At 62.9% G+C, this 19,028-nt stretch overlaps 5 protein-coding genes across 6 annotated transcripts in view; 3 read left to right on the forward strand and 2 right to left on the reverse strand.

Moving 5' to 3' along the window:
• The window catches only part of CHLRE_07g327250v5 (uncharacterized protein), a 5,595-nt gene extending 3,248 nt beyond the window's left edge, over positions 1–2,347 (forward strand). Inside the window, exon 3 of the mRNA XM_043064115.1 lies at positions 237–2,347. Within this exon, the coding sequence (XP_042922683.1) occupies positions 237–1,421 (1,185 nt within the window). The 3' untranslated portion in view covers positions 1,422–2,347. The remainder of the gene's footprint in view (positions 1–236) is intronic.
• Positions 2,348–2,366: 19 nt separating this feature from the next.
• On the reverse strand, positions 2,367–10,612 carry CHLRE_07g327300v5 (uncharacterized protein). 2 transcript variants are annotated; one of them, XM_043064117.1, is made up of 19 exons: positions 10,299–10,612; positions 9,901–10,023; positions 9,594–9,679; positions 9,251–9,362; positions 8,940–8,993; positions 8,656–8,778; positions 8,244–8,339; positions 8,033–8,083; positions 7,675–7,740; positions 7,305–7,478; positions 6,962–7,036; positions 6,566–6,768; positions 6,192–6,320; positions 5,325–5,858; positions 4,954–5,041; positions 4,619–4,759; positions 4,111–4,391; positions 3,608–3,855; positions 2,367–3,269 (listed from the first exon to the last, which is right to left on the reverse strand). In XM_043064117.1, the coding sequence occupies exons 1-19, from the start codon at positions 10,407–10,409 to the stop codon at positions 2,599–2,601; spliced, it is 3,366 nt and encodes a 1,121-aa protein (XP_042922684.1). In that variant the 5' UTR covers positions 10,410–10,612; the 3' UTR covers positions 2,367–2,598. The 2 variants fall into 2 exon arrangements, with proteins under 2 accessions (XP_042922684.1, XP_042922685.1); XM_043064116.1 differs by having other exon boundaries at positions 3,608–3,858.
• Positions 10,613–10,762: 150 nt separating this feature from the next.
• Positions 10,763–14,934, forward strand: CHLRE_07g327317v5 (uncharacterized protein). The gene is made up of 2 exons (XM_043064118.1): positions 10,763–10,915; positions 11,682–14,934. Exons 1-2 carry the CDS (start codon positions 10,913–10,915, stop codon positions 12,081–12,083), a joined length of 405 nt encoding a protein of 134 aa, XP_042922686.1. The 5' UTR covers positions 10,763–10,912; the 3' UTR covers positions 12,084–14,934.
• Positions 14,935–15,802: 868 nt separating this feature from the next.
• CHLRE_07g327333v5 (uncharacterized protein) lies at positions 15,803–16,384 on the forward strand. Its single transcript, XM_043064119.1, has one exon. It carries the CDS (start codon positions 15,842–15,844, stop codon positions 16,115–16,117), a length of 276 nt encoding a protein of 91 aa, XP_042922687.1. The 5' UTR covers positions 15,803–15,841; the 3' UTR covers positions 16,118–16,384.
• Positions 16,385–16,386: 2 nt separating this feature from the next.
• CHLRE_07g327350v5 (uncharacterized protein) lies at positions 16,387–18,982 on the reverse strand. The gene is made up of 7 exons (XM_001690418.2): positions 18,929–18,982; positions 18,482–18,568; positions 18,238–18,316; positions 17,917–17,958; positions 17,362–17,478; positions 17,177–17,236; positions 16,387–16,913 (listed from the first exon to the last, which is right to left on the reverse strand). The coding sequence occupies exons 1-7, from the start codon at positions 18,973–18,975 to the stop codon at positions 16,809–16,811; spliced, it is 537 nt and encodes a 178-aa protein (XP_001690470.2). The 5' UTR covers positions 18,976–18,982; the 3' UTR covers positions 16,387–16,808.
• Between the last annotated feature and the right edge of the window lie 46 nt (positions 18,983–19,028).

Below are 19,028 nucleotides of genomic sequence, written 5' to 3' on the forward strand. Positions count from 1 at the left end.
GGCTCACGCCTTCTCCACCAAAAGAAAGCACAACACCCAGAAGGCTAGGGAGGGAGGGAGGGAGGGAGGGAGGGACCCAGGGAGGGAGGGAGGGAGGGAGGGAGGGAGGGAGGGAGGGAGGGAGGGAGGGAGGGAGGGAGGGAGGGAGGGAGGGAGGGAGGGAGGGTTCCAGTCCCAACTTCACCGATGGAGCGGAAGTAACAACGCAAAGTGACACTATCGTGTTGTTGCTGCAGGAGGGAGATCAAATCATCCTTTGGAGCAGTTCCACGCTGGAGCGAGTGGCGGACGCGGAAGGAAATGGATGCCTCACCAGCCCCAACCCGGACTATGTGTGGCGGCGCAAGACCGAGGCAGAGGAGGCACAGAAAGCAGGGAAGGCGGGAAAGGCGGGAAAGGCGGGAAAGGCAAGGCAAATTGATAAGACGGCCGAGGAGGAGGTCGAGGAGGCGGCGGAGAAGGAGAAGGCGGCCCGCCTCGACTTTGCCTGGGAAGGGCAGCATTATGACGACGCCCTTGCTGAAATGGAGAAGAACCAGACGGGAACGCGCAGTAAGTGTGACGCCGAAACCTTCTTCCGCTACCCGCCCATCACCGTGGTGTTGCGGCGACGCTTTGAGACCACCGGCTCCAACACCACCTACGTCATCACCAACGTTCACACGCCTGGCAGCGGCAGCGGCGGTAATGAGGCCAAGCACCTGGAGCAGCTGAAGCGGGAGGTGGAATGGCTGATGGACGTGGAGAGGTACGGCCGCGTCATGCGGCACATGGAGCAGCTCAACAACAACTACCGGGACAAGGAGGGCAAGGAGCTGTACCCGGGCGGCCTGTTACCCGAGGGCGAGGCGCACATCGACGTCGTGCACGTGGTGGCGGGCGACTTCAACACGCAGAACTACTGCAAAGCCTTGATGGGTGCCAAGGCCAAAGGCCCCAAGCCCTCAAAGGCCTCCCAGGCCGACACTACACCCGAGCCCCAGTTCCTCTGCCTCCACAGCTGGCTCTCGTACCAAGGCAGCAAGGAGCAGCGCTCAGAGCCCAGCACCGCAGCCAACTTCCCAGACGTGGTGTACGTGCTCAAGTCAAGCGCGGAGAAGGCCCAACTGTACAACACGGGCTTCCAAGTCCTGCCTCTGGCCCGGGCCGGAAGCAAAACGTTCATGGGCGGCTCTGACCACAAGCCGGTGCTGGTGTCGTTCCGGGAGGAGGGTCAATGGGCAATGCCCGTACGCTCGCTGGCAGTGGCGGTGAGCTCAATCTTGAGGGGGCGGGTGCAGGAGGCGGTGAACGAGATGCGGGCGGAGGTGCAGGCGAAGCTGGACCTCCTGGTGCAGGCGGTGCCGGCGCAGGCCGTGTTGGCTCAGCTGCACGAGGCGCACCCCATGCAAAATGTGTGGAACTGGGGCGGGCTGAGGTAAGGTAGAAGGTAGAGGTGCGATGTGGTGACTTCAGAGTAGTAAACTGCTAGGATAACGCCAGCAGCAGTGGCGTCATGGGCCTAATTAATTTGTACAGCAGCAAGCAAGGCAGCAGTGGCGTCATGGGCCTAATTAATTTGTACAGCAGCAAGCAAGTAAGGCAACGCATCATAACACCCCTGCAATATTGCAAGACATCACACATAACGTGGCCGTGCCCGTGGGGTGGTTTGGCATCGGCTCTGCTGCGCAGTGCCGGGAAGGAAAGGTGCAATACCAACGTTGTGGTTGATGAAGCGTGACATTGAAGAAGATGCGTGCTCTGTTGAGTGTTCGCGAGGAATCAGACCTGCTGTGACATTGTAGGAGTAACGCATATGCACCTGAGATCCGGACGTGCCGTGCGCCCGTGCGTGGAATGATTGGCCCCGTGGACAGACGGGCTCTATTATTCGGAGTAGGGTCGTCCGGAGTGCAACGCAATCAAGCAGTCGGTATCACGGTATGGCAGGGAACTGGCTAGAGCAGACAGCGGGCTGTGCAGGCTGGAGGCATGCGGACGCGTGAAATTGATGCAGCTGCTGCGTGTGTGTGCGTGTGTTGCGGCCCTGGGGTCCGCATAGTCGGCTTAAATGAGACCGTGACCAGCGGACCAAGGAAGCACAGAAGCAGGGCTCCTTCCGGGGCTCCTCAGCTGTCATTCCGGGGCTTGAATTGTATGTAGGGTGGCAGCATCAGGGACGCGAGTGAGGTCAATACAGCTGGGAGCCGGAGCGGATGCATGCACGTCACTTGGGGGCGCGAGCGCACATGGCCAGCAGTGTAAGCTTGTGCCGCCTGCCATACAAGTCACGCCAGCGTGAAGTGCGCGGTCCCCGAGTTTACAATGCATCAGGCCAGGCGGCCAGCTGTAAGCGTCCCAGTCATGTCCGAGCCCCACACTCCCACCCGGTAGCTCGTAGGTACACATGCGCACACACACGGATGGAATCACACGCGGCCCACAATCTACATGCATCCCCTGAAGAGACACAGTCAGCCCGTTGGCAGTCCAAACGGTCTCCGTCATTCGTATTAGCATGGTCAATACAGTTCGCATGTACACTTGGGCACTGGTGCCCGTTTCTACATTAGTACCGTACTCGTCTTCGACCACCGCCAGCAGCCCTTCCCCCTATCACCGCCGGCCCATGCCCGCCGCCACCACCCCCGACGCATCAAACTCGCCCCCGCCACCTCCACCGCCTCCAGCTCCACCCCCCGCGCCCGGCAGCATCGCAAATGCCGACGCCACGCGTCCCGACAATGACGGCGGCGGCATCTGGAAACCCAGGTGCGACCCCGGTGAGGGCCGCGAGTCCGAAAAGCTAGACGCTTTGGAGGCGCCGCTGCTGGGCCCTGCTGACGCCGAGCCCGGCACTATCCTGCCCTCCGCAAGTGGCCCTCCCGCTCCCGCTGCGCCGCCGTAGCCTAGCCCAGGTGGCCTGTGGCTGTGGCCGCCAGAGGCGCGACCGTCATTGAAGGAGCGCTGTCGAGATGCGGCGGCTGCCGCTGACGCGGCGGCGGCGTCCGCCGCCTGGCCCACCAGGGATATGGAGCCGAAGGCGCTGCCGGCGGCCATGATGGACGAGTGCTGGGCGGACGGCAGCGAGTGGGAGGCCGGCGGCGGTGGCGAGCGCGCGGGCGGCGGCAGGCCCGCGGGCAGCGGCACCTGGTACTGCGGCGGGTGCTGGGGATGGGAGGAGGAGGAGGCAGGGGGTGGAGGTAGCGCGGCGGCGCCGTAGGCACTGGGCGCGGCAGTGGGTGACTCCGCAGAGAAGAGCGCAGGCGGGGGCAGGGCCAGCGGGTCTGTGGGCGCGAGCCGTGAGGGTTTGTGGCAGGGTGGTGGGTAAGATCAAAACGTTAAGCAGCGGGTATACGTTGCGAGGCGCTGCCCTATGATTGACACGACAGGGCCTGGGCAGGGAGGCAGGATGGGATCAGATGGATGAAGGGAGCAGCTCGGGTGCCGCATCGCGGCACCACAACGAGTGGCGGCAGCGGAGCGAGCCAGGTATGCCTACGGAAGTCCTTTGCCCTAGAGGCCGCCGCCCACACTCCGTCTAGCATGGACATCTACCCCGCCAGTCTGCCACGCACCTGCCTCCCTCACCGCACGCACTATCGGACTTCGCCTCCCCACCCACCATCGCCGTCGAGCACCAGCGCGGGCCCGTTACGCAGGTGCCCCGGCCGCGCACTGGGCCCGGCTGAGATGGAGCCGTGCGGGCCGCCGGAACTGGGGCCGCCGCCCAGGCCCAAGGCTCGCCGCCCGCCCTGCGGCGCTGCGCCGCCGCCGCCACCGCCGCCGAATGAGGCCACTGCCGTGAGGTCACCGAGGGAGCCGTGGATGGCGGTGGGGCCGGACAGGCGGGACAGGCCCGGCTTGGGCGGCCTGCTGGGGAGCGAGATAGGAGCGGCACGCGCATGGGGTCAGCACAGGGTTCGAGCCTCAGCTGAGGGGCGCAGGCAGGGAAAGCGCACGCCAGAGGGCACAGACGGGCGGCATTGCGCCTCATCCGCAAACGCGGCGTTGCTGCAAAGGGCAGGCAACGTTTGAGCCAATAGCCACGCAACCCGGTCCAGCGCTACCGTTTCACCGCCGCTTTAGCGGATCGCCGTAACCGCGCCTGCCCATACCCGGTCTCACCTTGCGCCCTTGCCTCCGCCCGCGCCCACTCCCGCTGCTCCCGTCGCCGCCGGCGCCCCTAGCCCGGCGCCACTGCCCGCGCCGCCGCCTCCGCCGCCCGTGCTGGCTGCCGCCGCTGCCAGCATGGCCCACTCGGGATCCGAGCTGTAGTCGCCCGACATGCCGCTGGCACCGCCGTGGCGCGAGCCGTGGTTCGCGGCGCGGCCGGAGGGGCTGGAGTGCCGAACCGAGCGCCGCGAGTTGTCCCTGCTCACGCCGCGACTCCGCCGCTGCGCTCCTTCCTGTGCAGTGCGGGTGCAGTGCGGGAGGTTCCGGAGAAGCGCAGGGCCGGGGCTGTGTCACCCGCGGGACCAGGCGCAAGCACGGTGCATGCCAGGCCAGGTCCTGGATACTCCTGATGCCATGCGCTTTGTTCCCTCCCATTCCTAAGTTCACATCGTTCACGTGGGTGCTACTGCACCCATACACATCCTGACCGGCCCCAGCCCCGGCCCAAAGCCGCGCGCACCTCCCGCTGCAGCCGCTGCAGCCCGCCGCCGCCCGCGCCGCTGCCGCCGCCTATCCCCAGCTCCGCCAGGTTGAGGTGCAGGTTGGAGGCGCTGGCGGCAGCGGCAGTGGCCTGGCGGCGCTCCTGGTGCTCCCGAAGCATCTGCAGCGGTGGAGGCAGGATGGAGAGGCAGCGGTGGAGGCAGGATCGAGAGGCAGCAGTGGAGGCAGGATGGAGAGGCGGTGTGTGAGTGCGACCACCTGGCGAGGCCATTTGCGAGGATCTCCCCTCGTGTCGCCGTGCCGTGCCGTGCTGTGCCGCGCCCACCCGCTCCTGCCCACCCCCTCGACCCCCACCTGCTGTTTGAGCCGCTCCGCCTGCTTGGCCAGCAGGTCCACGGCCCGCTGCTGCTCGTGCTCGCGAATGGCGTCCTCGTCCACAAACCTGCGGCGGTGGTTGACGGGGATGACGGCAGTGGTGGCGTTGGGTATATTGTTGGGCGGGCGCGCATGACTTACGCGGCGGCGCGTGTGCATGCATGTGCGCGGCCTGGGTGAGCGCGGGCGGTGCGAGGCGGCCCATCCCCACGCTCTCCTCCTCGCTCTATTGGATTGGGTTCGGTTTAGTTTTGGCTGGTATCTACAACCCCACCCCACACTTGCCCAATCCACCCCACGTCCAACCATGTATAACCACTGCAACCAACATGGCGCGATCGCCAACTCACACTCGCACTTTGGCGGGCGAGTGGTAGCTGTGGTCGGGGTGCTGCGGCGACGACTGCGGGTAGCTCACGCCCGCGGTGCTGCCGCCGAAGCGCGACGGCCCCAACCCCGCGCCGCCGCCGCCGCCTGCTTGCCCCTGCGGCGGCGAGCCCGGCCCCAGGTGGAACGACCCGAACCCGCTGATGCTACTGCCCACACCGCCGCCGCCGCCGCCACCGACCAGGGCCGCGGAGGCGGCGGGCGGGTTCAGGAACGGCGACCCGCTGCCGCCGCCGCCACCCGCAGGGAAGGTGACGGAGTCGGTGACGCCCGTGACGCCGCCGCCACCCAGCCCGTGCCCCAAGCCGCCTGCCAGGGATGCAACGCCGCCGGAGGGCTGGCGGTGGTGGCGGCTCTGCAGCGACTGCGACGACGTCAGGCCCAGGCCGCCGCCCGCAGCCGCCACCGCGCCTCCGGGCTGCGAGTGCTGCTGGTTCAGGCGCTCGCGTATGTCGGCCAGGATGCGGCGCATCTCCTCCGTCTTACTGCGCTCCATCCTGTTTGATGGGATTTGCAAGGCAACAAAACACAGGGCAACAGGTGTCAACGTGACAGTGGCTTGCAGGGTTGCAGCTAGGCAGCTAAGAGAAACGCGAGCATGGCATCCTGAGCACAGGCACGTGCATCGTGGCGCTGCGCCCGGCCGCACGAAGTGGCACGGTACGCCGTCCCCGCACTGGCCGGCCCCGGCCTCGTGCCAGTGCCTCCCCGCCTCCCCTGCGCAGCCGCCAACCCCGCCCGCTGCTCCGCGCTCTGTAGGTTCTGGGTCGGCCATGGTGTATTTCGGGATCGGAATGAATAACCACCCCGCCTGCCCAGGCCTGCCGCACCTGAGGTCGTGCTCGATAGCCTCCACCTTAAAAGACAGCTCAGCGGTGCTGCGGTGCAGCTCGCCGCCGCCGCCGCCGCCCGCCCCGCCCGCCGCCGCCAGCAGATCCTCCAGCGTACCGCTCGCCATGCTGCAAGCAAGCCGCCACACGCGTGTCCACAATACGGCAAATAATTGCGACAATGCTTAAAATGAGGTTGCGGATGCGTGCGTGTGCGAAATGGGCATCGCGAGTGGGGTTCTACTGACGCGCGGATCGGGCCGTCGGGGCGGCTGTGCGATGCGGGCCAGATGCGTCAAGACGGGGCACACGCCTGCACGTGCAAGACCCACGCCCTTGACCCACACACCCTATCCCTATCTCTCCACCCTCACCTGGCCGACAGCCGCCGGGAAGCGGGCCCGCCCAGGCCCAAGCCCACGCTGCCGAACCGCGACGGCCCCGCGCCGCCGCCGCCGCCGCCGCCCCCCAGCCGCAGCACCTGGGCGGTGCTGCCGCTGCCGGCGCGGCCCGCCATGAAGGTGGGCGTGCTGGTGCGCAGGGGCTGCGGCGTGCCCAACCGCCCGCTGCCGGCATACTGCGTGGCAGGCGCAGGGAGGGTCACGAGGAACGAACTCAAGACGCGCTGGGCAGGTGCGGAAGGGGGAACAGGCAGCAGTACTCTCAGGGCCAGTGTGCAGATGCGTGTGCGGTGGCAAGCGATGATGCGAGTTCTGCTGCCCCCCCGCTGTTGAGTCCTCGCCGGCAGCCCGGCACCCGCCTCCACGCACCTGCACCGACTGCCCCAGCTCCACGGATGTGGAGGTCCAGGGCTGCTGCGCGCTGGTGACGGACGCCCCCAGGCCCTGCGCACACCGGCACCGACAGCACAAACACAATGCAGCAGCAACACGCGTTAGCACCACACACACACGTCACCTACCCGGACGAGCAAACCCTTTCGTAGTCATGCTACTGGTGCCGCCCACGGAGCCTGCCCACAGCCCCTTGCGCCCCTGCAGCCTCCCCTTCCCCCAATACGCCGCATACGTCCATCCCCGCATGTCAAATCCCCGTCAAACCCCACACCCACCCGCACGCTCCCTCACACCACTTGACAGCAGCACCTCTCACCCCGGACCCGCCGTATGCGGCCTCCAGCGAGGCGCCGGTGACGCCCGCGCCGCCCAGGCTCAGGGCGCCGGCCAGCGGAGAGCCGCCCGCGCCGCCGCCGCCGCTGGGCCCCACCGCGCCCACGCCCGCCTGCTGCGCCTCCAGTAGCAGCGAGGTGATGTTGTTGTGCATCTCCTGTTCGGAGTGCCGCCGGCGTAGGAGTGGTTGGGAGGCGCGCGCAGGGCTGGTGGGGAGGAGTACGGCCAGGAGAGCCAGCACCGAGCGGGAGCGGTGGCGGGCCGTCATCAATCCTCATTGCATCGATCCCACAGCCTACGCCCCAAGACGTGCACGTGCACGTGCACATGCACATGCGCGCGAGCTCACGCACCTGTGTGGCGGAGGTGAGCAGCGGGATGTCGCCGCAGGAGGCCTGCAGCACCGCCATGGCTTGCTCCTGGGGAAACAGGCGGCCGCGAGGTGGTGGGGACGGTGCGGTGAGCGAGGGAGGGGGGATGGCAGCACGGCGCCGGGCCGATTCTGCCAGCAGCGTCGCCAGGTCCTTTCCTGCAGCGCGACCCTGGCCTCTGCGTCCATGCATCCCCTGCATCCCCCTGCCGCCGCGGCCCCCCCTGCCTGTTGGGATCAAGCACATACACCCCGGCCCCAACCCCCCTCGTTTCAGCTCGGCTCGGTTGCGTCTGGGCTGGTATCTACAACCCCCCCCTCGCCCCCGCGGCGCCACCCACCAGGAGTGCCCCCGTGGCGTTGGCCTGCCACAACGTGTAGTCCAGCCCCGCCTGCGGTTGCCAGCCACACGTTTAGGTTTTCAAAGAACACCAGGTCAGGCATGGGATCCAGCAGGGCCGCACCGTATCCTGCTCGCGCCCCTGCGCCGCCGCTTTCGCGACGCGAGCTCCCGCACAGGCGCCCGCAACCCCGCTCGCACCGCTCCCGCACCTGCGCCAGCGGTATGATCTGCGCGAAGTGGTGCGGCGTGAGCTGCTCGTCGTCCTCGTTGGTGATGCACCCGTAGGTCAGGTTGGGAAGCAGCGCCTGAAGGCGGTGTTACGGAGAGCGGGTTGCAAAGATGGTACAGAGAAGAGTAGCGAAGAAGACAGCAGGCGTAGGGGTGCGCGTACCGATGACCAGGGGGGGAGAAGCAGGGGCGTCGCAGGAGTTGGGCCGCTTCACCACACAGGACATGCACGGCCACCCACAACCACGAGGTCCAACTGCACTCCACGCCACAGGGACAAACGCGCATCGCACCCCATCCCGCACCGTACCTCTTCCCCAACCCCCGGTTTGGGTTCACTCGGTTGGCTTGCTTTGGGTTCTGGAATGAACTACCCCGCCCCGCCCCGCTCACCTCCAGCGCCGCCACGTCCAGCGCCGCCACCAGCCGGTCGGCGTCCGCGGCGTGCAGGGTGACCCACGACATCTCCGTGCGCTGCTTGCGGAAGCGGAAGTGCCGCGCGCGCGAGTCCTCAGCCTGCGGGGGGCCACACATGCGCATACCGCTTAGCCGGGCTCCTCTTTTCCGAGGCCACAGCCGCAACCACAGTTACGGCAGACATGCGTCTGTTCGCAGGCGCCGGTCCGGCCCGCCATCCCCAGCCGGTCGCGCCGGCGCGCCCCCTGCCCCCGCCTTACCTCCAGCGCATCCAGGGCTGCATTGTACTCCCTGTCTGCACCCTCAAGAGCCATCTGCGTGGCACGCAGAGCACAGGTGCAAATGGACGACTCGAGCGGGCCTGAAGCGACGGTGGTTCATGTGCGCCCTCACTTGGTAATGACAGCGACAACCTCCTCCAAGCGCCCATGCAGATGATCGTTCTGCTTCACCTCCTCTGCAATGCAATGCACGAACAAGCCCCGGCCCCGTGCCCTCTATCCCCCACCTGCACCCACCCAACCCCACCCCTCAGCCCACGCCCTCAACCCCACCCCACCCCTGCCCGCACCTTGGCAGCATCCGTGGCGTCCAGCGCGGGCCTGCTGATGGCGCCCACCGCCACGCTGTCCTGCACCAGCACCGACCCCGCATCCAGGTACGCCCGGGCAGCCGCCTTCCAGCTGTGAGCACACGTCGTGTGTGTGGGGACAACAAGCAGGCGGGCGTGCACGGTTGGCATGCCGTGACGCTCACACTGCAGACCTACATAAGCGGGCTGCCTCGAGCTCCCGACGCTTCAACCCGTTTCGGATTCAGCATGCCGTATGCGCAGCCGTAGCCCGCACGCGCCCGCAACCCGAACCAAACCCAACCCATCAGCTTCTTCTCCTTTTCCCTCGTGGCGCTCTCACCCCTCCGCCGCCTGCGTGGCGCTATTGTAGCAGTCCAGCAGCAACGCGTGGGCCGCCCGCAGATGCGCGCAGTACTCAATGGACAGCTGGGGAGGGGCGCGGGGCATAACCCAACGGCAGCAGTCAGACCAACCGGTAGCTTGCAAGGGCAGGGCGGGGCAGTTTGACGGTGCGCGGTGGGCGGCTCCACCACATGGGAAACTGGCCCGAAGCTCAGCGCGTGTTGATGCCGTCATGGCTGGCCTGCCGCCCGTAATAGCATCCATATGAGCCCTTGGCATCTGACGGTGCCTTGCCGCGTGCTTACCTGCAGCATCCGAAACAGCTGCACGCAGTTGGCGGGCGACAGGCGGTCGCGCTCCACACCAAAGCTGCCATGCTGCAGCGTGTCCAGGCAGTCCTCCACCGCCTTGACGTCTGTGAGCCGAATCTGTTGAGAGCGATTTCAAAGAGGTCAGGGATCACTGGTGAGCCCGTCGCGCCGACGGCGATGAGCACGGCGGGCAGCCGGAGTGGCACGCCCTAGCCCGGGAGCAGAGCCGGTCCGTGCACCAAGAAAGGCCTTGCGGTTTGCATAATTACTGGTCGCAGCACCCGAACAAAAACAGGCTGACAGCAGCGTTAAGCATAATCGCGACGCACGTCTCCGTGCAAAGACAGCAAACGCCCTGGTCAATTGCCCACATGTGACCCAGCATTGCGTACCACAGTGTCCACATCTATGCCGTGCAGCAGCCTCCAGTCAAAATAGCTGCTACGGTATGAGAACTGGAACCCTGCTAGGCTCAGCGCCAGCGGCTGGCGAGCTTGGGCCATAGCTCGTCTGTTGTTGTTGCGCGACGACCTTTGCCAGCTACCTAGCACTTACTCATCATGTGTATGTTATAACCATTACAAAATACGCATAGTAATTCAATATCTGTTACAGGGCAAGAAGGGGCCGTTTGTCGCTCGGCTCCGGATTCGCCAGCTTTCAGGAACATTTCGCAACCACATGAAAACATGCACTCTCAGGAAGTACAAGTTCTGCCAAAGCAACAGAAGAATTTTTGAGTTCTGCATGAGGCGTACATCCGCGATGGGGCCCGACTGCTCGGCTGCCCTATATGGTCCGCCGAGGTCTCCAGAATTCGTCAGTGCGAGCCGCCCGGCCCGCACTCAAGACCTTACACATACAATATAGGCCCGGTGCGCGCCCTTACCCTGCAACGGGGCCGCTGCCCGGGCCGCCTCAAGCCGCCGCCTTCTCGAGCAATCGACTTCGCTGCTGGCGACTGGGCCTGCCCAAGCTTGCCCAGGAGCTTGTCAACTCATAATTCATGGTGAGTGCAACGGGGCATGTGTCAGAAGACGCATACAGCACATGCACGCACTCTCGCATGGCATCGGAGGCCGCGGCCCCTTCAGCGAGGATGATGATTTTTCTGTCGCCCCAGTCCTATCGATCCCACAGCCAGGGAAAGATTCATGCGGATGGACGGACGCGCAAGCGTCTCTGACTCTCGCAACAAAGCCTTCGGGCACACTCGGCATCTTGCATCGCGCACGCACACTGTCACTTTGCGCTGGGGCTCGGCGGCCTATGCATAGTGATGACAACAAACTCAGCTCACTCGGAGTCTGATGACGATAACATGTTCCAACCATTTTCTGAATGCCTTTGCCGCCATGTCTCTCGGCCGCCGCCGCCACCCTGCATGCACATACACTCTCTCGGGCACACGGTCTGCTGGGAAGGAGGACACTTTCCCCGACTGATCGACGCTGAAGCACCAGTCACTATCACTATAGGACCTTCGGGTCCGTCAAGCCAGATTATCTGACCCTTCCGGCCTTCTGCCCTTGAGCATCATGCATCGTTACACCCCCCACCGTGCACCTTCACGCTCATGCGCAGCACTGTGCATGCTTGGGGTGTGATGATTTGAAACTTTGGTCCGTGTTTCTGATGTGCTTAACGCACCTGCAGAGAACGGTTTCTTCGTCTGACCCCCGTATGCAAGCACATGCGCAGAGCCTCACACCTCGTTCTTTCGCCAGCAGCCTGCTCACCTGTTCTCTCCCTTGCCAATGCTGTTATGCCTGCAGGCGCTGCACCCGTCATCACCAGTACACACCAGCCCGGCATCATCGGAACCTTCCGGAACCTTCGTCAGCCCTTCGCGTCCTGCCGCGCCGCCACCGCCATGTGACCGCCGCCTCCGCCGCCACTCGCCCACATACCGCCAAGCTCATCACCAGTGTATCGGCAACTACCAGTATCAGTGTTCGGTGCGTTGGTTGACGGTGCGGGCCCGTTGGCCCAAGCCATGCTTGCAGTCGTGCGCGGTGTGCGTCTCGCGCGGCCAGTCGTCGTCTTGGTCAGCAGGTCAAGTCCATCCACACTCGCATGCTGCACGCACACACATGGCGCACGCGCCTTCTCCGACATGGGAGCGACGTCTCGTAATCATACCGCGCAGTGATGACAGCAATCAGATATCGGACTAGAGTTTCCGAGGGCCACGGCTCGTTGACGAACTCGCTGATTCCCTTGGCTGTCTGAGCGAACCTAGCCCCGTATTGGGCGACGTCTTGCTTTCCCATTGTCTTTCGCATTTGCATATGCATGCAGCGCATGTCGCACACGCACATGGCATGCGCTGGGAAAGGCTTCTATAAAGTTGGTCCCGCGGCTCTCCCTCCGTGCTGTGGAGCCCGTTCCCAGAAGCCATAGTGCCGGCTGTGCTTGGATTGATCGTCCTTTTACGGCTGTCGATGGTGCTCGCTATCCTAACCCCTCCGACTGGTTGGGCGATAGGACGATTGCTACCAGACATACTGTATCCATGCATGTACCCATGACACTGCGCACTGGTCATAGCCATTTATCGCACGCACTCATGTGGGAGCGCACGCACGCTGCTTGACGGTCAGGTGTTGTGTGTCTCCAATGTCTCCTTCACCTAATCAAATCTGGCAGCCACAGTACCGGGCTAGTACTTCTGATGACCGTGGCTTTTCCCCACCACGTCATGGGCGCCTGGGTACTGGCCTGTTCATTCCTTATGTGCATACACATTCGCATGTGCCGGCATGTGCATATGCAAGGAAGCGTTGCGCTGTGACGAAAGCTTAGAGGCTGTTTATGATCACCATGATTATAACCAACCAAAAAACGACTTCTTCTTCCACTGAGCGCATCACTCACGCATAATTGCATGTGCACTATGCACCGCGTGTCTGTGGGCTTAGTGCTGCAGTCAGGCGCACCTCATGCCTCTGGCTGTGAAGAGATTGGTCTTGGGGTGTTCCTGCCCCCACGCTGCTCCTTGCCTCACGGTTCGGAGACGCAAAGACCGCGTCCGAGCCATCTATATGCGCCTGATTGTTGCAACAACCTTTAGCACGATATTATAGTGTGCATCATTCGGCTGTGAAGAGATTGGTCTTGGGGTGTTCCTGCTCCCACGCTGCTCCTTACCTCACGGTTCGGAGACGCAAAGACCGCGTCCGAGCCATCTATATGCGCCTGATTGTCGCAATATCCTTCAGCACAATATGTTTTGTGTGCATCATTTGGCTGTGAAGAGATTGGTCTTGGGGTGTTCCTGCCCCCACGCTGCTCCTTACCTCAAAGTTCGGAGACGCAAAGACCGCGTCCGAGCCATCTATATGCGCCTGATTGTTGCAACAACCTTTAGCACGATATTATAGTGTGCATCATTCGGCTGTGAAGAGATTGGTCTTGGGGTGTTCCTGCTCCCACGCTGCTCCTTACCTCACGGTTCGGAGACGCAAGGACCGCGTCCGAGCCATTTACACATCGCATCGGCATCGACTCATTGACTTGACTGGCTATGATGACATTGTCGGTCCGGGGCTTTCCTGACCCCACTCTCCCACGTCTGTGGGAAGCGGACCCGATGCTGAGCTATATTTATCCTCTCGGCATACAACTCGCATCACATTGGTGTGGTCACACTCATGGCATTCTTTGGCTGTGATGACAACATTCCGGAGGGAGTTCCTGTCCCTCGTGACCCCTTCCTTGGGGAGTACGGATGTTTCTGAGCCACAATTAATCTTCCACGATCATACCACTGTGTGCGTGTTGTGTGGAGTGTTCGGTGTGACTGTGTGCGGCTGTGATGATACGCTCTGCTGGAGGGTTTCCTGACCCCATTTACACCGGCTTTGGTGAACCAGCTAGAATCTGAGCCTTCTAAATGTATATGGTGAGATGAGTTGTTTCTGGCGATGGTGACAAGTGGTCTGTGGGTGTTCCTGCCCCATGTGTTCTCCAGTTTTGGAGAGTATAGACCGGCGTCTGAGCCAATCTGATTTACTAGATTAGGTTACCGTATGGTTCATATGCATTAGGAGCTCTGTGGAATGCACTGGAATGCACCTTGGCTGTGATGACATGCTTGCGTCGGGGAATTCCTGTCCCCACCAGCCTCCACCTGGAGGAAGGACGCAAGGTCTGAGCCATACTTTGGTTGGTTGTTGGCTTTGTAGTCGGCTATGAGGAGAGAATGCGTGTGGGGTTTTCCTGACCCTCAATTCGCTGCTTGTTGGCGACTTGCGCATGAGTCTGAGCCGTCGGATTTGTGTACACTTCTGCATGTGTGTGCGTGCGTGCGTGCGTGCTTTAGCCGGCTATGAGGAAAGAGTGCGCGTGGGGTTTCCTGACCCTCAATTCGCTGCTTGTTGGCGACTTGCGCTTGAGTCTGAGCCTTTGAACTCTGTGTGTGTCCAGTAGCCGGCTGTGAGGAGAGAATGCGTGTGGGGTTTCCTGACCCTCAATTCGCTGCTAGTCGGCGACTTGCGCATGAGTCTGAGCCGTGATTTTGTAGATGTTGTGGTTTGGGGCAGTGTGATTGCGTGGCTGTGATGAGGGATGCGCAGGGGGAATTCCTGTCCCCCAAGACTCTGCCTTCAGGGAGTTGCGCGTTTTCTGAGCTTTCAATACGTGTCACTAGGTTGGACCAGGAGCATGTGTTGTCGCGGTGTTGATGGCGATGATGAGGCATTTGCGCACGGGTATTCCTGACCTGACTGGCTTCCGTCTGGAAGACTGCGCAATTTGCTGAGCCTATGACACTGACTTTTCAGTATGTGTGTGCGCGTGTTCACAGTTAGGTGGCGGCGATGATGACACAACGCGTGGGGGTTTTCCTGACCCCCGTGGCCCTCGCCTGAGGGATGTCGCATAGTCTGAGCCTTATCGTGTCGGTCTTTCATGCTGCATGCATACAACTGCACTGCACCTAACTGCCGATGATGAAGCACGCCAACATGCGACATGCTGTGGCTGATCCGGGAGCCTGCTCTGCAGGAACGAACCTACCCGGTGATTCTCACGCAGCTTGCCTCGGCGCCCCACGGCCCGAGCGCGGGTGGCTCTGCGCCCACGGTGCAACTCTGTTGCTGTCTGAGGCATGCCTGCGTGCACGGCACTTCCACTTCATCTGCTTGCATTTGCACTGTGAGCGTGTGGGTACAACGCACGAGGAAGGAGAACTGACGCTGATGATGACATTTCCAAATCAGGGCTTCTCTCAGAAACCATTCGCAGGGCCCGTCTAGAGCTTTCGCCTTCGCCGGGCTTGAGAGCTGTTGCGGCTTTTTCCTTCCTTGGATGTCTGAGGCTTGTTCTCCCTCTCCTCATTAGATGCATACATCACATCAACAAGCGCTGTTGGTCCGAGCTGTGGATGATGAGAAATCACCAGACACTCTCACGACGGTCTGCTTAATGGCGAGTCCTCCTTGCCCTGCTGAGATCCTGGTACTTTCTTCTGACACACCGGACACAACAGTCCCTAGGTGTTTTTCAACACCATTCCAACCCCGGAGATAGCAATGTGTTCTGCAAGCATGGCCCCTCATCTCTCATTCCTCTCATGCTTTGTTCGCGCCAACGCGTCCTCAGGTTCCCTGGCGGGCATCACTACTTAGCCTTGCCTTGCCGTCAGCTCCCCTGCACGGCAATTGCTTCGCCGCTTGCCGGCCGCGCATTCATTTCGCAGGCGTGCACTGCCCAGCCGCATCGCCGGACCGCCGCCAATGCGGCAGTGCCGCTGCCGGTGGCTGGCTGCCTGCTGCAGCAGTGCAGTGCTGCACCACGCCGCCTGACCCTGTCAGCCCAACAGCCCACGCCGTCAGCCCCTCGTCCTCTGGCTGCAGCTGACACACTGCATAGATTGTGCGAATACGGTGCATCCGTGCATGCGGTTTCCAACTCCGCCAACTCTGCGACGAAAATGCGGCACGCGCTGATGGAGATGCTGCTTGGTAGAGCGCGGCCTGCGGCACTGCGCCGCGGTGGTTGCGGCGGCGGCGATGGTGGTGGTGGAGGGCCTGGCCCCACCAGCAGCAGCAGCGGCAGCAGCAGCAGCAGCAGCGGCACAGGGCCTGGCGGCAGCGGCCCTGGGCCCAGCAGTTGCGGCGTGCATGTGCGTAGGGGAGGGGGCGAGCAAGGCCAAGTGGAGGAGGAGAGCGCGGCGCCGCCCATGAAGCGGCGTCGGCGCGCAGGTTGAAGCCGGCCGGTGTCTAGTTAGGGTCTTTGCTGGCGAGCATAGCACAGCACAGTATGTGGTAGGCCGCACGCAGCAGTGAGGAGTGCTGTGTCTAGGGGATTTCCTGCTATTTGGTTGAACTGGCTGTGCTGTTGCTTGACACGCCCGGGACGTGGCTGGACATATTACGGCGGGCCGTGCCTGTACGAACTGACCCCGGCTGTGCCCGGAGATGATGTGGACGCTTGCGGCCTCAGACTGGATGGATGCGTGGCTCAGCCCAATTCTATCATGCGAGGGAAGATATCTTGTTAACTCCGCCGTGCCTCCAGCAGCAGCGTAGCTGTTACGCCGCAGCACGCTTGCTACGATTGTAGGCAGGGGATTCATCGCCACCGCCCTCAACTCCTCAGCGCAACACCCTGACCTCCGGCATCACTTAAAACGACGAGCGACGCCTCCTTGACACGCCCGCGGCAGCTGGCGGCCCCCCTGATGTCATCAAGCTTGTTTAGCCACTTGCGTAGCCCACGCACGCACACCGCGCCATCCCGCCTACCGGGCCTGCCCATCCCCACATCAGCCACACTTCCAACGCCACCCGAGTCCCGTACAACGCCGCGCATGCCCTGCACGCCTACCGACCTGCATCCCTGCTAGCGCGATATCATCACTTCAACGCACAAATTTCTCCGCATGCCCTTTGACATAATTACTTGACCAGCGAGCGGTGCATGTGCACATGGATCCAGCCGCCGTCCTTCTTCTCCCACACGCGGGTCTCCTCGGCCTGCACCGTCACCGGGGCGCCGTTTACCTGTGTTGATGCGATTGGAGGGTGCATGGGCAAGTCAGCATAATAGGCTGCCAGGTGTACGGTTTGCCCCAGTCAAGAGGCAGGGCGCCACACATGCCTTATTATGCCACGCCAACACATGCAAGGGCCAAATACACGCTGCGGGGCCCGCTCGCCACATCCACCGTCCCCCGGCGCCGTCCCCTTTCTCTTCGCCCGCAGCGAATCGCCCCTCTGCCTGGGCTCAGCCTCGCAACTGGCCATCACCAGAATACGGTACCCACCATCTTCTGCGTGAGGCGGATGTACGACACGACGGCGCAGCTGTCGCCAACCATGCGGACCTGTGTGCAGCAATTTTACGGTGATGAATGTCACGGCGGATTGGTGCTACAACGCAGTCGCAGCATCGCACAGGAAATCCGCTCTGCCCAAGACACGCGGCATGCGCGGGCACGCATCCACTCACGTGCGGGCTGGCCATGGTGTTGAGCACGTGCGGCTTGGGGGCGTCGGGTGCGGGCGGCGCGGAGGGCATGGTGAAGTAGTATTTGTGGAAATCCAGGCCCTCAACCAGGTGGCCCACCTGCGGACGGGGGGGAGAGTTCGGGGTGCGCGGGCGAGGGTAGGGTGTGTGATGGGACAGGGTTCAGGCAGGTTGGCGAGGTCCCATAGGGTGCAGCTGACGCCCGTACCGGGGTGCGCGGGCGAGGGTAGGGGGGCGGTGAGGGAAGGCGGGAAGGGAAGGCCGTGTTTGATAGCGGGGAGGGACAGACTGGAGGCTCCAGGCATCATGAACGTCTACGCCCGTGCGCCCGCAGACGCCCCAACTAGCTGCCACCCTTTGCCGCCTGAAGCCGTGCGTTGGCAGCCTGGCGCTTGCGCTGACCGGCGCCCGTCCTATTCACGGCATGAGCACCCGTGGCACGCACAGCATTCTCGCTGCGGCCGCAGCTCATCCCATGTTTCCGCTATTGCCATCCACCAGCCGCCTCCCGTGGCCGCCTCCCCCACCTATACTTACCGCCTCCGGCTCAAAGCAGGTCATGGAGGGGTCGCACATGGTCTGCAGCCAGCCGGTCAGGTGTAGCCACGTAAGCAACATTTGCAGCAACAAAACGACACACAATAAGCTCTCCGGCATGTCGGTAGCAGCAAATTGACATCCGCAGTGCAAGCCGCAGCAGGCGTACGAGTGCAGCAGTAGCGCGCTACCGCAGATGTGTGCACCCCAGGCCTTCGGCACGCCATGTCGGCACCCCTCGTTTGCCGTATGCGCGCTAGTCTGTTGGTCGGTCGCTAGGCGTTCCCTGTACAAATGTTCACCTCGCGCCCTCCAGCTCACCGCATACTTCTCATAGTTACCCGCCGCAATGGCGGTGAGCAGCTCCTGGTTGCGAGCAAGCACCTCAGCGGCGGCGGACCTGCGAAAGCCGTGTGGCCGTGTGCGTAATCGTATGCATGTGCAGCCATGGTCAGCTTCAAATCAGGCGTGTTGAAACGGTGGTACGCGTAAGGTTCGTGAAACGACAGCCGCCAAGAAGCCCACTGACGGGTCGAGAGGTGCAGTAAGCACAGCTGCAACTCACATCTTCTTGCGTGACGAGCGGTCAGGAAGGTTAAACCCCGGAGTTGTTTGGGCAGGGCGCTTGGAAGCGGCGACTGGGACGGAACGCCTGCAAGTGCACGCGCACACCAGCCAGGTTAAAGGAAGGGGCAGCACCAGGGGAGCACCGACATGCAACACGTCGTTCTAGTCTAGGAGCTCTGTCACTGCGTGCGCTACATAGCAAAGCGACTGTGGCTCAGGTGCCCGCCGTGCTGCCTTTAACAAAACCCGTGCTGCCAAGAGGGGAGTCGGCGGCAAGCCCTCCTGCTGTCTAATCGCCTCGTATTGCAGCTGTGGCCCGAAACTCAGCGGTTTGAAACTATTTCCCCCAGTCCTGGCTGATTTGCGTGGCCAGACAGCTGGTGCTTCTATGCGAATTCGCCGACCGCAATTAGCAAGTGGCGCCGTCGAACAGGTGCGAGCTTACCGAAAGGTAGGTTGAGCCTGAAAGTTATAGAAAGTGCGGCTTAACATAGTGGCGGACACAAATTGAGTTGGCCCCGGTTTCAGATGGGGCGTGCCAGAGT

The sequence above is a fragment of the Chlamydomonas reinhardtii genome, chromosome 7 (assembly GCF_000002595.2).
Source record: "Chlamydomonas reinhardtii strain CC-503 cw92 mt+ chromosome 7, whole genome shotgun sequence".
Lineage (NCBI taxonomy): Eukaryota > Viridiplantae > Chlorophyta > Chlorophyceae > Chlamydomonadales > Chlamydomonadaceae > Chlamydomonas > Chlamydomonas reinhardtii.

Excerpts from the sequence above, each read along its gene's own strand:
- CHLRE_07g327300v5 (XM_043064116.1), bottom strand. The coding sequence starts at position 10,409 with ATGGCCCAAGCTCGCCAGCCGCTGGCGCTGAGCCTAGCAGGGTTCCAG. Across the intron at positions 6,321-6,565 it reads TCCCGGCGGCTGTCGGCCAG|CATGGCGAGCGGTACGCTGG; the intron begins GTGAGGGTGGAG and ends GCTTGCTTGCAG. Across the intron at positions 4,392-4,618 it reads TGCAGCGGCTGCAGCGGGAG|GAAGGAGCGCAGCGGCGGAG; the intron begins GTGCGCGCGGCT and ends CGCACTGCACAG.
- CHLRE_07g327333v5 (XM_043064119.1), top strand. The coding sequence starts at position 15,842 with ATGCGGCACGCGCTGATGGAGATGCTGCTTGGTAGAGCGCGGCCTGCG.
- CHLRE_07g327350v5 (XM_001690418.2), bottom strand. The coding sequence starts at position 18,975 with ATGTTAAGCCGCACTTTCTATAACTTTCAGGCTCAACCTACCTTTCG. Across the intron at positions 17,479-17,916 it reads CCTGCTTTGAGCCGGAGGCG|GTGGGCCACCTGGTTGAGGG; the intron begins GTAAGTATAGGT and ends CCCCGTCCGCAG. Across the intron at positions 17,237-17,361 it reads ACACCATGGCCAGCCCGCAC|GTCCGCATGGTTGGCGACAG; the intron begins GTGAGTGGATGC and ends TGCTGCACACAG.